This window comes from Hemitrygon akajei, chromosome 1 (assembly GCF_048418815.1).
Source record: "Hemitrygon akajei chromosome 1, sHemAka1.3, whole genome shotgun sequence".
NCBI lineage: Eukaryota > Metazoa > Chordata > Chondrichthyes > Myliobatiformes > Dasyatidae > Hemitrygon > Hemitrygon akajei.
The window spans coordinates 1,044,568-1,062,645 of NC_133124.1; the positions used below are offsets into that span (position 1 = coordinate 1,044,568).

At 42.6% G+C, this 18,078-nt stretch overlaps 1 protein-coding gene across 4 annotated transcripts in view; it reads left to right on the plus strand.

Annotated features, from left to right (window-relative positions):
* Positions 1 to 18,078, plus strand: part of smarcc1a (SWI/SNF related BAF chromatin remodeling complex subunit C1a) — a 286,601-nt gene that overhangs the window by 202,852 nt on the left and 65,671 nt on the right. For 2 of the 4 annotated variants that reach the window (XM_073070120.1, XM_073069954.1), the window contains exons 21-22: positions 470 to 631; positions 8,792 to 8,850. In XM_073070120.1, the coding sequence (XP_072926221.1) occupies positions 470 to 631; positions 8,792 to 8,850 (221 nt within the window). The remainder of the gene's footprint in view (positions 1 to 469; positions 632 to 8,791; positions 8,851 to 18,078) is intronic. The other 2 variants (XM_073070033.1, XM_073070197.1) reach the window with 2 other exon arrangements.

Below are 18,078 nucleotides of genomic sequence, written 5' to 3' on the forward strand. Positions count from 1 at the left end.
AACAGGAAGTGGAGGCATCTGATAAGCCAACTTGAAGGGAAAAAAATCAAATTAATTGTTATTTATCTCCACCTTGAAATCATCACACCATCATTGAAGCTAAACTGCACGTCACACATGCCTGTTTCCCAATATCTTTATTAAACTACAAGATGTAAAATGAGAACCAGATAACCAGTGAATGTAACATATTTTGGTTGAATAATTTTCTAATCTCAAACATGAGATGTAATTTTGGTATTTCCATAAATAAACTACTTGTATAACCCAGAATGTTCATCTCTATAATTTGCATGAGTTTTGAAGACTGATTAGTATGTTAGTCCTGGAAAAGAGATCATGGATTGAATTGAAGTGCTTGATGAAAGTTAAATTCTTATAAACTAAATGAGGAGTTGAAATTGGCAGACTTCTGATGGGTGAAGAAATTGACTTAGATATTTGCAAATAATTGTACTTTCTTTGGTAGAGGAATTTTCCCATGTGAGGGAGGAAGTGCCAGTTGAACTAGTGGAGGCACACGTCAAGAAAGTACAAGAGATGGCCCGGTCTTCTGGCAAAGTGGATCCTTCATATGGCTTAGAAAACAGTGGCATTGCCGGAACAGCTCCAGAGGAACCAGAGAAAACTGGTATGGTGAAACAGTAGCATTATTTATTTGCATGTTCAGTCATGGAGGCAAGTAATTTCTAATTCTGAACAGGATAGTCTGTAGGTATTGGAAATGCAGAGTAACACACACAATGCTGCAGGAACTCAGCAGGTCAGGAAGCATCTATAGAAATTAATAAATAGTTGGCATTTCGGATAGAAACTTCTTCAGGACTGAAAAGGAAGGGGAGGGAACAGAAGGAGGACAAGCTAAAAGGTGAAGGGTAAAAGACTGGAGAAGAAGGAATCTGGCAGGAGAGGAAAGTGGATCAGAGAAGAAAGCGAAGGGGGGGGGGGGCACCAGGGAGAGATAATGGGCACGTGAAGAGGTAAGAGGCCATAGTGGGGTATAGAAGAATAGGGGAGGCAGAATAATTACCAGAAGGAGAAATTGATGTTCATGCCATCAGATTGGAGGGTACCTAGATGGAATATGAGATGCTGCTGCTCTACCCTGAGTGGCCTCATCGTGGCAAAAGAGAAGGGCCGCACTGACATGGCGGGATGGGAATTAAATTGTTGGCCACTGGGAAATCCTGCTTTTGCCAGATGTAGCGGAGGTGCTTCAATTCATGCAAGTCATTTTTGATTATGGCGACTTATGATTGTTATTAGGGTGTGTCTTTTTTTTCTTTTTCATGCACTTTCTTGCTAATGAACTACCCTTAACTGCTTTCTTCTGTGAAGACCCTTGTTTATTCATCCTTCCCCACTAATCTCCTTGCGGGCACATCCCTGTAAGCGGTGTAAATGCTATTACCTGCCCATTTGCCACCTCCCTCAGCTCCACTCAGGGCCCCAAGCTGTCCTTTCCAGGTGAGGCAGTACTTCATCTGCAAATCAAGTCAAGTTGCTTTTATTGTCATTTTGACCATAACTGCTGGTACAGTACACAGTAAAAATGAGACAATGTCTTTCAGGACCATGGTGCTACATGAACAATACAAAAACTACACAACTACGTAAACCAACACAAAAACTACACTAGATTACAGACCTACCCAGGACTGCATAAAGTACACAGAACAGTGTGGGCATTACAATAAATAATAAACAAGACAATAGGCACAGCAGAGGTCAGTAGGTTGGTAGTCCGATGGCTTGGGGGAAAAACTGTTTCATTAATAGTCAGCTGAATGGCGGCGCCCGGGATTCTGTCCGTTTCTGTACTCATGCCGAGTATTTTGTTGCCACAGATGTAATCCAATTTAATGTCCATTGGAGAGCAGAATGAACAGGAGAGCCAGCTGGCTAGGATTTGCTTTTTTCCTGGCACGGTCTCCTGCCCACTTGCCTCACTTCCATTTCCTCACACACCGCTTACACTGTCCCCACCTCCGGCCACCGGTATCAGGCAACTTCGAGGACTGCAGGCCTGATTCCGTCAGCAAACTGACATTGGAGAGCAGAATGGACAGGAGGTCCAGCCGCCTAGGGCTTACTCTTTTCGTGGCACGGACTCCTGCCCGCTTGCCTCGCTTCCGCTTCCTTGCACACCGCTTACGCTGTCTCCACTTCTGGCCACCGGTCGCAGGCGACTCCCAGGACTGCAGGCCTGATACCCTCAACAAGCCGAGGTCGTGCAATCTAACCAGCAGATTTTCATGAAGGTTCGTTTTTGGGCAATCTCTGTATTGTAGCAGTAACTGGCAATGGTAGATAATTGCTCTGTTATAACCATATAACAGTTACAGCACGGAAACAGGCCATCTTGGCCCTTCTAGTCCGTGCCAAACGTTTACTCTCACCTAGTCCCACTGACCCGCATTCAGCCCATAACCCTCCATTCCTTCCCTGTCCATATACCTATCCAATTTTACTTTAAATGACACTACCAAACCTGCCTCTACCACTTCTACTGGAAGCTCGTTCCACACAGCTACCACTCTGAGTACAGAAATTCCCCCTCATGTTACCCCTAAAGTTTTGCCCTCTAACTCTCAACTCATGTCCTCTTGTTTGAATCTCCCCTACTCTCAATGGAAAAAGCCTATCCATGTCAACTCTATCTATCCCCCTCATAATTTTAAATACCTCTATCAAGTCCCCTCTCAACCTTCTATGCTCCAAAGAATAAAGACCTAACTTGTTCAATCTTTCCCTGTAAGTTAGGTGCTGAAACCTAGGTAACATTCTAGTAAATCTTCTCTGTACTCTCTCTATTTTGTTGACATCTTTCCTATAATTCGGTGACCAGAACTGTACACAATACTCCAAATTCGGCCTTACCAATGCCTTGTACAATTTTAACATTACATCCCAACTCCTATACTCAATGCTCTGATTTATAAAGGCCAACATACCAAAAGCTTTCTTCACCACCCTATCCACATGAGATTCCACCTTCAGGGAACTATGCACCATTTGGAACAAGAAGGCAGCAGGAGAGCACCTAAGGATTTCCAGCGGGAAGACATTTTGAGTTCTCGGGGGAAGAGAGAGGCCAGAGTGTGCGGGCGCGTGACATCAGACAGTTGAAAGCGAACAGTTTAAAAAGAAGGCAGCCATATCCAGCAGGCAGCAGAGTGAAAAGGCTTTGGCTTAATGGGCTTCGGTGGTAATGGGACAAGGTGAAACAGTTGTTGATTGCAAAAGGAGGCAGTATGTGTGTGAGGCCAGTTTTGTGGTCAGTGTCAGATGTGGGAGGTCTGGAGTCTCCCGGCATCCCGGACGGCCACATTTGCACCTGGTGCATCGAGATGCAACTCCTAAGGGACCGTGTTAGGGAACTGGAGCTGCAGCTCGATGACCTTCGTCTGGTCAGGGAGAGTGAGGAGGTGATAGAGAGGAGTTATAGGCAGGTAGTCACACCGGAGTCACGGAGACAGACAAGTGGGTCACAGTAAGGTGGGGGAAGGGGAAGAGTTAGGTACTAGAGCGTACCCCTGTGGCTGTACCCCTTGACAATAAGTACTCCTGTTTGAGTACTGTTGGGAGGGACAGCCTACCTGGGGGAAGTGACAGTAGCTATGCCTCTGGCACAGAGTCTGGCCCTGTGGCTCAGAAGGGTAGGGAAAGGAAGAGGAAGGCAGTAGTGATAGGGGACTCTACATAGTCAGGGGTTCAGACAGGCGATTCTGTGGACGCAGGAAAGAAACTCGGATGGTAGTTTGCCTCCCAGGTGCCAGGGTCCGGGATGTTTCTGATCGTGTTCAAGATATAGAACATAGAATAGTAAAGCACATTACAGGCCTTTCGGCCCACAATGTTGTACCGACCCTCAGACCCTGCCTCCCATATAACCCCCCCACCTTAAATTCCTCCATATACCTGTCTAGTAGTCTCTTAAATTTCACTAGTGTATCTGCCTCCACCACTGCCCCAGGCAGTGCATTCCACGCACCAACCACTCTCTGAGTGAAAAACCTTCCTCTAATATTCCCCTTGAACTTCCCTCCCCTTAAAGCCATGTCCTCTTGTACTGAGCAGTGGTGTCTTGGGGAAGAGGCGCTGTCTGTCCACTCTATCTATTCCTCTTAATATCTCGTATACCTCTATCATGTCTCCTCTCATCCTCCTTCTCTCCAAAGAGTAAAGCCCTAGCTCCCTTAATCTCTGATCATAATCCATACTCTCTAAACCAGGCAGCATCCTGGTAAATCTCCTCTGTACCCCTTCCAATGCTTCCACATCCTTCCTACAGTGAGGCGACCAGAACTGGACACAGTACTCCAAGTGTGGCCTAACTAGGTTTTGTAGAGCTGCATCATTACATCGCGTCTCTTAAACTCTTTCCCTCGACTTATGAAAGCTAACACCCCATAAGCTTTCTTAACTACCCTATCTACCTGTGAGGCAACTTTCAGAGATCTGTGGACATGTACCCCCAAATCCCTCTGCTCCTCCACACTACCAAGTATCCTGCCATTTCCTTTATACTCTGCCTTGGAGTTTGTCCTTCCAAAGTGTACCACCTCACACTTGTCCGGGTTGAACTCCATCTGCCACTTCTCAGTCCACCTCTGCATCCTGTCAATGTCTCTCTGCAATCTTCGAAAATCCTCTACACTATCTACAACACCACCAACCTTTGTGTTTGCAAACTTGCCAACCCACCCTTCTACCCCCACATCCAGGTTGTTAATAAAAATCACGCGGTGGAATCCTGCGGTGGGAGGGAGAACAGCCAGAGGTTGTGGTACATATTGGTACCAATGACATAGGTAGGAAAAGGGAAGAGGTCCTGAAAGAAGACTACAGTGAGAAGAGGAATAGTATGAGGTGGAGGATAAATGCGTGGCTGAGGGATTGGAGCAGGGGGCAGGGATTCAGATTTCTGGATCATTGGGACCTCTTTTGGGGTGGTTGTGACCTGTACAGGTCAACGGCAGATGCCATCTCTCTGGCACTACATTCCTCCTTAGAACACCTGGAGAATAAAAACGCATACGTAAGGCTCCTTTTCATCGACTACAGCTCTGCCTTTAATACCATCATTCCAAATAAACTGATTCCTAAGCTCTGGAACCTGGGTCTTAGCACTCAGATCTGCAGCTGGATCTTCAACTTCCTCACAGACAGGAGCCAGGCTGTAAAGATAGGGGACAAGCTCTCCTCTACAATCCCTCTGAGCACCGATGCCCCACAAGGCTGTGTACTCAGCCCCCTGCTGTACTCACTGTACACCCATGATTGTGTAGCCAAGTTTCCATTGAACTCAATATATAAGTTGGCTGATGACACCACAATTGTAGGCCGCATCTTGGGTAATGATGAGTCTGAGTACAGAGGAAATTCAGAACCTGGTGGCATGCTGTGAAGACACTAACCTATCCCTCAACGTCAGCAAGACGAAGGAATTGGTTGTTGACTTCAGAAGGAGTAGTGGACCGCATGACCCCATCTACATCGGTGGTGCGCAGCTGGAACAGGTCAAAAGCTTTAAGTTCCTCGGGGTGAATATCACAAATGACCTGACTTGGTCTAACCAAGCAGAGTCCACTGCCAAGAAGGCCCACCAGCGCCTTTACTTCCTGAGAAAGCTGAAGAAATTTGGCCTGTCCCCTAATACCCTCACTAATTTTTATAGGTGCACCGTAGAAAGCATTCTTCTAGGGTGCATCACAACCTGGTATGGAAGTTGTCCTGTCCAAGACCGGAAGAAGCTGCAGAAGATCGTGAACCTAGCCCAGCACATCACACAAACCAATCTTTCACTCTTGGACTCACTTTACACCACATGCTGTTGGAGTAGTGCTGCCAGGATAATCAAGGATAAGTCCCACCCAGCCAACACACTTTTTATCCCACTTCCCTTTGGGAGAAGGTTCAGGAGCATGAAGATATGTAAGGCCAGATTTGGGAACAGCTTCTTTCCAACTGTGATAAGACTGCTGAACAGATCCTGACCCGGAGCTGGGCTGTACCTTCCAAATATCTGAACCTGACTTGCACTACTGTACTTCCCCTTTTCTATTTTCTAATTATGATTTATAATTTAAATTTTTATTATATTTACTTCGCTTTGTACTTCAGGGAGCGCGAAGCACAGAAACAAATATCACTGTGGTGATTGTATGCTCTAGTGTCAATTGTTTGGTGACAATAAAGTATTTATATTTGTACAAAAAGGACAGGTTGCACTTGAATCCCAGGGGGACCAATATCCTGGCGGGCAGGTTTGATAGAGCTGTTGGGGAAGGTTTAAACTAGTTTGGCAGGGGGGTGGGAATCAGAATGTGAGTGCAGGGATTAAGGTAGAAGGACAAGGGCATAATGCTAAGGGTTCTGAGTTAATGAGGAAGGTCAGGCAGGGGACAGAACATAATTGTAGCCAGTTAAAGGGTTGAAATGTGTCTAGTTCAATGCTAGGAGTATTAGGAACAAGGAGGATGAACTTAGAGCATGGATTAGTACATGGAACTACAATGTTGTGGCCGTTACTGAAACTTGGTTGGATACTAGATACTCCTTGCTACTAGATACTTCACCCTCTTTATAGACAGCCTGTCATCGGCCTCTGAGACATAGGGCAGCTGAAATCATGCTACATATTGGGACCAACGACACATGTAGAAAGTGAGAAGGATCCTGAAAAAAAAATACAGGGAATTAGGAATGAAGCAGAGTAGTAGGACCTCAAGGTTAGTAATCTTGGGATTGCTGCCTGTGCTGTAACAGTGAGGATAGGACTAGAATGAGGTGGCAGATAAATGTGTGGCTGAAGAATTGGAGCAGGGGGCAAGGATTTAGATTTTTGGATAAATTGGACCTCTTCTGGGGCAGGTGTGACTGGTACAAATGGAACGAATTGCACCTGAATCTGAGCGGAACAAATATTCTTGCAGGCAGGTTTGCAAGAGCTGCTGAGAGTGGTGTAAACAAATGTCAGGGGGATGGGAACCACTCTGATAGAGCTGAGGATGAGCCAGCAAGTTTATGAGAAGATGATGGATGTAACATGAATGTAAGGAAGGAGAAGCCAATGATTGGTACAAATGCAGACAGAACAAAAAGTTAAATTGTACCTCAGAGGTAAAATTCAAAAGGGTGAAGAATGAAGGACTGAAGGTACTGTATTGAAATGCGCATGGTTGCAGCTATGTAGGACCCTGGTCAGACCCCACTTGGATTACTGTGCTCAGTTCTGGTCACCTCACTACAGGAAGGATGTGGAAGTCATAGAAAGGGTGCAGAGATTTACAAGGATGTTGCCTGGATTGGGGAGCATGCCTTATGAGAATAGGTTGAGTGAACTCAGCCTTTTCTCCTTGGAGCGACGGAGGATGAGAGGTGACCTGATAGATGTGTATAAGATGATGAGAGGCATTGATTGTGTGGATAGTCAGAGGCTTTTTCCCAGGGCTGAAATGGTTGCCTCAAGATGACACGTTTAATGTGCTGGGGAGTAGATACAGAGGAGATGTCAGGGGTAAGTTTTTTTTTACTCAGAGTGTGGTGAGTGCGTGGAATAGGCTGCCAGCAACGGTGGTGTAGGTGGATACGATAGGGTCTTTTAAAAGACTTTTGGATAGGTACGTGGAGCTTAGAAAAATAGAGGGCTATGGGTAAGCCTAGTAATTTTTAAGGTAGGGACATATTCGGTACAACTTTGTGGGCCGAAGGGCCTGTATTGTGCTGTAGGTTTTCTATGTTTTTAAATGCCACTTATTTTGCCCTGAACTGTCTATGGACCTCCTGGTTCCATGGCTTTTGGTTGGGAATGTAGAGTAAGCTTTCGTAGGCACACACTCATCGACACAGGTTTTAGTGACATGCTCATCCAGGCTTGAAGATGACTGCTTGAATACAGTAAAGTCCACCGATTCTTAGCAGTCCTGTATGCGTTCCTGTGCCTTGCTGGACCATATCACTTTGGTCCTCTGGTGCAGGTGTTTTCAGTCTCTGTCTATACAAAGGGTGTAGAAGTACAACCAGGTGATTAGACTTGCCAAAGTGGGAGTGTGGAACAGTATGGAAACACATTTGAATTTACTGTAACAGTGGTCCAGCATGTTATTTTCTCTGGTACTACAGGTGATTTGTTGATGATAATTAGTGACTATCAGCTGGCTTGGGTAAAATCCTCCAAATGACAGGGAAGGCATCAGGATGTGCTATTTCATGCCTGTTGATTACATCACTCAGTTCATCTAGACCCTGTTTGACATTGGCCTGAGGTGGAATGTACACCTCTACGAAAACAATTGCTGATCTCCTGTGGCAGGTAAAATGGCCAGGACATAATTGCAAGGTATCCCAGGTCTGTTTAGCAATATTGGGCTGTCACCAACACACTAAGTACACCACAAGTAATTGTGTTATGAAGTTGTATTCCACCATTGTCATGTCTGAATGGTTAAGTACTGATGCCAAGTTGGACTTGCACTCTGTTTATCTGCTGGTGTGGCAACAACATGCGCAGCTGATTCCAAGTCTCTATTGACAAAGTTAAATAGGATGAATAATTTACAAATTGTAATGGAAATGTAACCAAGATGGCTGTTTCTTTCCACTTCCTTTGCACCAAACCAGAGTTTCCCAACCTGATCCCTTGCTTAATGGTATTGGTCCATGGCATAAATCCCTGCACTAAACTGCAGATAATTAAAGTACTATTTCTGACCGTGGCTAACACAATTATGTTTGAAATGTAATTGTTTTTTAGTTCTGCTGAACACAATTTTATTTTTTATTTGAGAAGCAGATGTTGAAGAGGAAAAAATGGAAACTCAATCAGAAGGTCAAGAATCCGAAAAAGTGAGTAGTTCTAAGCAATTCAGGTGCGCAAACCAATGTAATGAATAAATGACAAATGGTGGTAATATTGTGCATGATGACCCCTCATTGGTGGTGCTAGGGCAACTGGGAGTGATGGGCACATGAAAGGAATTGGTTGCTGAGAAGCAACGTGAGTACTACTGCAGAGAAATAGGCCCTTTGGCCCATTTAGTCCATGCTGAAACTATTTAAACTGCCTACTCCATCAACCTGCACTGGATCATAGCTCTCCATACCCCTACTATCTGTATCTGTCCAAACTTCTCTTAAATGTTGAAATCGCTCTTGCATGCACCACTTGTGCTGGCAGCTCACTTTATATTCTCATGATTTTCTGGGTGAAGAAGTTTCTTCTCATTCCCCTTAAACTTTTCACCTTTCATCCTTAAAGCATGACCTCTAGTTGTAATCCCACCATACCTCAGTGGAAAATGTTTGCATTTATCCTATCTATAACCATCATAATTTTGCATACATCTGTCAAATCTCCTATCAATCTAATATGTTGTAAAGAACACAGTCCTAACCTATTCAATCTTTCCTCATAGTTCAGGTCCTCCAGATCTAGCAACATCCTTGTAATTGTTTTGTACTCTTTTGACTGTTTTTATATCTTTTCTGTAGGTAGGTGACCAAAACTGCACACAATATTCCAAATTAGGCCTCACCAATGTCTTGTGCAACTTCAACATGACATCTTCATCAATACATTGATTTATGAAGGGACACCCCTTTCAATAAATTATGGATCTATATTCCCAGATCCCTTTGTTCTACCACACTCCTGTGCCCTACCATTCACTGTGTAAGACCTACCATAGTTGGTCCTACCAAAGTACAAAACCTTGCAGTTATCTGCATTAAATTGCATCTGCCATTTTTCCAGCTACTTGGAATCCCTCTGCAAGCCATGCTAGTCTTCCACGCTGTTCACTATCCCCCAATCTTGGTGTCATCTGCAAATTTGCTGATCCAGTTAAGCACATTATCATCCAGATCATTGATACCGATGACAACAAAGGACCCAGCACCAGTTCTTGTGGCATACCACTAGCACAGGCCTCCAGTCAGAGGGGCAACCCTCTAGTACCACTTCCTGGCTTCTTCCACAAAGCCAATGTCTAATCCAATTTACTACCTCATTCTGAATGCCAATCAACGGAACATTATTGACCAGCCTCCCATGTGGGACCTTGTCAAATGGCTTGCTAAAGTCAATGTAGACAACATCCACTGGATTGCCTTCATCTACTCTCCTGGTAACTCCTCAAAAAAAACTCTTAAGATTGGTTAGATGTGACCTACCATGCACAAAGACATGCTGACTATCCTTAATCAGTCTATATGTATTCAAATACTTGTATATCCAGTCTATTAAAATACCTTCCAATAACTTTCCCAAAACTCACTGGCCTTTAATTTCCTGGTTTATGTTTCGAGCCTTTTTTCAACAGCGCAATACCATTAGCTATCCTCTAATTGTCTGGTACTTCCCCAGTCACTAAGGATGATTTAAGTATCTCTGTAGGGCCCCAGCAATTTCTGCACTTGCCTCCCGTAGAGCTCGATGGATCATCTTGTCAGACCCTGGGGATTTATCCACCCTAATTTGCCTCAGGGTTGCAAACACCTCTGTAAATGTACAGAAACTGTGAAGTGGATGCTGCTTTGCCTCCCTTCTGTAGACTTCCATAGTGTCAGTCTCCTGCATAAATACGGATGCAAAGAATTCATTTAAGATCTCCTCCATCTGCTTTGGACCAGGTTTGTCCCTTGCAATCCTTTTGCTCTTAACATATCTGTAGAATCCGTTAGGATTCTCCTTCACTTTGTCTGTTAGAACAACTTCATACCTTCTTTTAGCCTTCCTGATATTCCATAAGCACCTCATTTGTTCCTTCTTGTCTATATCTACTTTGCATCTCCTTTTTTCTCTTAAACAGGGCCTCAAAATCTCTTGAAAACCAAGGTTCCCTATACTTCTTATCTTTACCTTTTAGTCTGACAGGCATATGCGACCTTTGTATTCTCAAAATTTCAATTTTGAATGCCTTCTACTTCCCAAGTGAACCATTGCAAGAAAACAACCTGTCCAAATCCACACTTGCCAGATAATTTCTGATATCATCTCCAATTCAGAATCTCAACTTTCGGACCAGCCCTAACTTTTTGCATATTTACTTTGAAACCAATGGCATTGTGGTCACTGGATGCAAAGTGTTCCCCTACACGAACTTCTATCACCAGTCCTGTCTCATTTAACCATACAACAACTACAGCATGAAACAGGCCATCTCAGCCCTTCTAGTCCGTGCTGAATGCTTACTCTCACCTAGTCCCACCGACCTACTCTCAGCCCATAACCCTCCATTCCTTTCCTGGCGATATACCTATCTAATTTGTTTTAAATGACAATATCGAACCTGCCTCTACCACTTCTACTGGACGCTCGTTCCACACAGCTACCACTCTGAGTAAAGAAGTTCCACCCCTGTGTTACCCCCAAACTTTTGCCCCCTAACTCTCAACTCATGTCCTCTTGTTTGAATCTCCCCTACTCTCAATGGAAAAAGCCTATCCATGTCAACTTTATCTATCCCCCTCATAATTTTAAATACTTCTATCAAGTTCCCCCTCAACCTTCTACGCTCCAAAGAATAAAGACCTAACTTGTTCAACCTTTCTCTGTAACTTAGGTGCTGAAACCCAGGTAATATTCTAGTAAATCTCCTCTGTACTCTATTTTGTTGACATCTTTCCTATAATTCAGTGACCGGAACTACACACAATCCTCTAAATTTGGCCTCACCAATGCCTTGTACAATTTTAATTTTAATGTTATTAGGAAAACATTAGAATTAAAATTTTCCTAATAACAGATCCAGTATCAAATGCTCTTTTATTGAGACTTCTATGTACTGATGAAGGAAACTTTCCTGAACACATTTGACAAACTCTATCCCATCCAGTCCTTTTCCAATATTGCATTCCCAGTCAAAATGGGGAAAATTAAAATCACCTATGATAACAACCTTGTTTCTTGCAACACTCTGCAATCTCTTTACAAATACACTCCTCTAAATCTCTAGGAACATTGGGTAGTCTGTAATAGAGCCCCATTAACGTACTCATACCTTTGTTGTTTCTTGGTTCCACCTATAAAGCCTCACTAGTCGAGTTCTTCAGTCTATCCTAGTGGAGCACTGCTGTGACATTTTCCCTTACCAGTAATGCCACCCCTCCTCCTGTAATCCCTCCTGCTCTGTCATATTTAAAACAATGGAACCCCAGAATAATGAGCTGCCAGTCCTGGCCCTCCTGCAACCAAGTCTCACTAATGGCTACAACATAATTCCAGGTGTTAATCATGCCCTTTGCTCATCAGCCTTTCCAATGACATATCTTGGCATTGAAATATATGCAGCTCAACCTTTTGATTACTGACTTTGTCTGAGGTCTTAACCATATGTCTCTACAACCTTTCCACTAACTGTTCTGGCACCTAGCATGAAGGAAAATGCATGCATTCAACCTGTCTGTGCCTCTCATAACTTAAAAGCTATAAGCTTTTCCCTCATTCTCCTGTGCTCCAGTGAATAAAGTCATAACTTGTAACTCAAGTTCTCAAGCCCTGGCAACATTTTTTTCTCTGCTGTCTTTCAATCATATTGCTATCTTTCCTGTGGGTAGGTGACCAGAGCTGTACACATAATCCAAATTTAGCCTTTGTACAACTTAAACATAACATCCCAACTCCATACTCTATACTCTGATTTACGAAGGCTAATGTGCCAAAATCGTTCTTTATGACCTTATCTGCCTCTGATGCCACTTTTGTGGAATAATGAATCTGGATTCCCAGGTCCGTATTGTACTGCACACATTAAAGCCCTTGGTTCACTAAGTCTACCCTGGGGAATGTACAGGTACACGAGCTGTGTCAGGAAGCGTAAACTTGAGCCAAATGGTGACTCTTTGTCATTGGGAAATGTGTATAGCAAGCAGTTATGCTGAATTTCTAGTAACCATTGCTGAAACCACAATTAGAGTATGATAACCAATTCGTCAGAACTATACGAAGGATGTAAAAATATACTGGAAATGATCATGTCAGGGAGTACTGGAATGAAAAGCAGACTTAACATTTCCAGTCGAAGTTCTTTTGTCATAAATCACAAACATTGCTGTCTTCATGAATAAAATCACATGCAGATGTTTGAGCAATAACACCTGATTTTTGAGCATCTAAATGGAATTTCACAGGAGCTGCATTAATTATAGCACCCATGCAGTGGATGTTGTCCTGCACCAAGTTTATATTCCCCCTCTGAAGATGGCGCTCATGGTGTGAAGCTGAATTAGGCTTTGCTCCAATCCTTTTACTACTTTTACCTGCAATCACCCCCTATCTGACTTATTTATACCTACCCTAAAGGGGTTGATATTTAAGATATACTTTTTGACCTTTTGAATTATATTTTCAACTTGTTAAAATGGCTGGGAGATCACAAGAAACTAAAGAAGCGAGACCAACTAAAGAACCATTAACTCTGGATGCAATCAGGAAACTCATGGATGAGAGACTGGAGGATAAACTCAGCCCAAAATTTTCTCAGCTTGATGAAACTTTAAAGACGGTCAATGTAAGTCTTCAATCACTTAAATCGGAAATTCAACAACAACATGCAAGAATTTCAGCTCTTGAAGAAGCCGTCCGTCAGAGAGATTGTAAAATCGAAACTTTAGAACAAAAGCTGTCTTCGACTTCTCAAGTGCTGGAACACTACAAATCCAAAATTATTGATCTTGAAAATCAATCTCGAAGACAGAACCTGCAGATAATTGGGCTTCCGGAAAATGTTGAGAAGGGAGATCCGGTTGAATTTTTCTCTATATTCTTAATGGGTGTGTTCGGCTCATGTTCTGGATACCCCTCCAGTGATCGACCGTGGGCACCACATTTCTCGCTTAAAACCAGCTCCAGGTGAGAGACCACGGCCAGTAATCCTACGGCTTCACTATGCTCATATTAAAGATCGCCTGATTTGAGCTGCCCGACAAAAGGGCATGATCGACTTTCAAGATTTCAAATTTCATATTGTGGAAGATTTTAGCCCTGAAGTTTTGAGGGAAAGAATGGCTTTTAAACTGGTGATGTCAGAATTCTATCGGAAAGGCTTCAAACAAGTGCTGTTATTCCCAGCGCATCTGAGAGTTGTTCTTCCTGATAATTCTCGTCGACTGTTCAAATCTCCAGCTGATGCCCGAAGATTTCTCGAGGAACATCATCTTTCTACTATGAGCTGATTAACGTATTGTATTTTTATTATCTCTCTAATGGTTTTTATTGTTTCTGCTTTTTCTTTTAAGCTAACAATTAGCTTATAGATTCGGATCTTTCATAATTTGAAGATCCGTATGTGATGACTGGTAGTATAATTACTTTCTATATGTTCAAGTAAAGGTCTGTTTTCGGCTTCTTTCGAGACTTTTTTATCATTATTCTTTTGATTTTGAAAGCTACTAATTAAATGTTTTTAAGTTTGAATATATTTGTGCTTTATATCTTTTATGCTGGAGAATTCAGTCTTTTTTAAAATTTCTCTTCTCAAGATGTCGTTTCTTCTTCCAATAAGACCTTAGTTCTTGGTCATGTCACATCTGTTCGGGTGTGTCTGAACAAGACCGCTGGTGTTCTATTGAAATATTAGTACAATGCTATCTTGTTTCAGGTTTTAACGGTTTAGTTTTTTTCTCTTAATCTTGTCTTTTTTATTAATATTAATTTTATATTCTTGTTATATTAACCCTTTTTAATATGGGTGGTTTGTGTATTTTTTTCTTTTTTTTTGAGCCACCGTCTTGAGAGATGGGGGTAAAATTAGTGTTAGTTTGCCTGCTGGCCTTTCTCTGGCTTTTTCTTGGGTTTTCGCGGGTGGGGGGAGGGGGTTTCTCTTTTGCTTTTCACTTAGTTTTACCTTCATGGGCTGACTTGAATCTACCAAAATGTCTGAAGTGTCGTAACTATCGGTTCCTCTTTGAACCTGCTCTCCTCTTCTAGATTCATGAGTTTATTTTCTGTTTAACCTTGTGCGTTTACTACGATAAATATTAGCAATATGGATAAGATTATTAACTTTGTTTCCTGGAATACATATGGTTTAAACCATATGATTAAACAGAAAAAATATTTAAAGTATTCCATAGAATGAATACTAATATTATTTTTGCACAAGGGACTCGTGAGGAAAGAGGATAGTCAACGTTTATTTTTAGGTTTTGGACGGGCCAACAGTACCATTCGAATTGTCAATCTAAAGTAGGAGGCGTTTCTATTTTTATAAACTCCTCAACCTCTTTTATACATTATGAAACAATTTCAGACCCACAAGGTAGATTTTTGCTCCTCACTGGTTTACTTTTTAACCAAGAAGTTGTTTTAGTTAATGTTTATGCTCCGAATATTGACTGTCCCAAATTTTTTAGTGTTTATTCACAGCCCTTCCTAACTTAAGTGAGTATATGCTGATAATGGGTGGGGATTTTAACTGTTGTTTAAATCCCTCGATAGATAGATCTAAGTCTATTCAGGTTCTTCCGAATAAATCGGCCTCTCTCATTAACTCCTTTATGGTTGATTCTGGAATTTCTGAAATTTGGCGATTTCTACATCCTAAGGATAAAGAATTTTCATATTTCTCTCATGTTTATCATAATTACTCAAGAATTGACTATTTCTTTATTGATCATCATTTACTTACAGACATTATTGATTGTAACTATGACTATTACTGTCTGTGATCGTGCACCTTTGAAACTATCTATTAAGACAATGGATTCATCCTGAAGTGTTAAATCATGGTGGTTCAACTCTTCTCTACTTCAGGATTCAGACTTTCTCAACTTTATTAAACAACAAATTGATTTGTTCTTTTCAACTAACTTTACAGATGAGATTTCTAGTGGAATATTATGGGACACTTTTAAAGTATTTATCCGTGGACAAATTATGTCATACTCTGATGGAGTCAGAAAACGAATTAACACTGAAATACTTATGTTGGTTGATAAAATTAAAGAAATTGATGAGACTTATTCTGTGACTCCTAGTAAAGAGCTTTATAAGACCTTTAGCATTATCATGGAAAAGGATAGAATCAGAGAGGACAGGAAAAATTTTAATTGGGGAAGGGCAAATTATGAGGCTATAAGGCTAGAACTTGCAAGTGTGAATTGGGATGATGTTTTTGCAGGGAAATGTACTATGGACATGTGGACAATGTTTAAGGATCTCTTGCAGAATGTTAGAGATAAATTTGTCCCGGTGAGGAAGATAAAGAATGGTAGGGTAAAAGAACCATGGGTGACAAGTAAAGTGGAAAATCTAGTCAGGTGGAAGAAGGCAGCATACATGAGGTTTAGGAAGCAAGGATCAGATGGGTCTATTGAGGAATACAGGGTAGCAAGAAAGGATCTTAAGAAGGAGCTGAGAAGAGCAAGAAGGGGGCATGAGAAGGCCTTGGCGAGTAGGGTAAAGGAAAACCCCAAGGCATTCTTCAATTATGTGAAGAACAAAAGGATGACAGGAGTGAAGGTAGGACCGATTAGAGATAAAGGTGGGAAGATGTGCCTGGAGGCTGTGGAAGTGAACAAGATCCTCAATGAATACTTCTCTTCAGTATTCACCAATGAGAGGGAACGTGATGACGGTGAGGACAAAGTTGATATTAAGGGAGAGGAGGTGTTGGAGTTGTTAAAATACATTAGGACAGATAAGTCCCCGGGGCCTGTTGGAATATTCCCCAGGCTGCTCCACAAGGTGAGGGAAGAGGTTGCTGAGCCTCTGACTAGGATCTTTATGTCCTCGTTGTCCCCTTGTTCAAAAAAGGTAGCAGGGATAGTCCGGGTAATTATAGACCAGTGAGCCTTACGTCTGTGGTGGGAAAGCAGTTGGAAAAGATTCTTAGAGATAGGATCTATGGGCATTTAGAGAATCATGGTCTGATCAGGGACAGTCAGCATGACTTTGTGAAGGGCAGATCATGTCTAACAAGCCTGATAGAGTTCTTTGAGGAAGTGACCAGGCATATAGATGAGGGTAGTGCAGTGGATGTGATCTACATGGATTTTAGTAAGGCATTTGACAAGGTTCCACACGGTAGGCTTATTCAGAAAGTCAGAAGGCATGGGATCCAGGGAAATTTGGCCAGGTGTATTCAGAATTGACTTGCCTGCAGAAGGCAGAGGGTCGTGGTGGAGGGAGTACATTCAAATTGGAGGGTTGTGACTAGTGGTGTCCCGCAAGGATCTGTTCTGGGACCTCTACTTTTCGTGATATTTATTAACGACCTGGATGTTGGGGTAGAAGGGTGGGTTGGCAAGTTTGCAGACGACACAAAGATTGGTGGTGCAGATAGTGTAGAAGATTGTCGACGATTGCAGAGAGACATTGATAGGATGCAGAAGTGGGCTGAGAAGTGGCAGATGGAGTTCAACCCGGAGAAGTGTGAGGTGGTACTCTTTGGAAGGACAAACTCCAAGGCAGAGTACAAAGTAAATGGCAGGATACTTGGTAGTGTGGAGGAGCAGTGGGATCTGGGGGTACATGTCCACAGATCTCTGAAAGTTACCTCACAGGTAGAAAGGGTAGTTAAGAAAGCTTGTGGGGTGTTAGCTTTCATAAGTCGAGGGACAGAGTTTAAGAGACGTGATGTAATGATGCAACTCTATAAAACTCTGGTTGGGCCACACTTAAGAGTACTGTGTCCAGTTCTGGTCACCTCAGTATAGGAAGGATGTGGAAGCATTGGAAAGGGTACAGAGGAGATTTACCAGGATGCTTCCTGGTTTAGAGAGTATGGATTATGGAGTATGGAAGATGAAGATACTCTCATCTTCTGAAGAGAAGGAAGATGAGAGTCGTGATAGAGGTGTACAAGATATTAAGAGGAATAGACGGAGTGGACAGCCAGCGCCTCTCCCCTAGGGCACCACTGCTCAATGCAAGAGGACATGGCTTTAAGGTAAGGGGTAGGAAGTTCAAGGGGGATATTAGAGGAAGGTTTTTTACTCAGAGAGTGGTTGGTGCATGGAATGCACTGGAGGAGTCATGGTGGAGGCAGATACACTAGTGAAATTTAAGAGACTACTAGACAGGTATATGGAGGAATTTAAGGTGGGGGGTTATATGGAAGGCAGGGTTTGAAG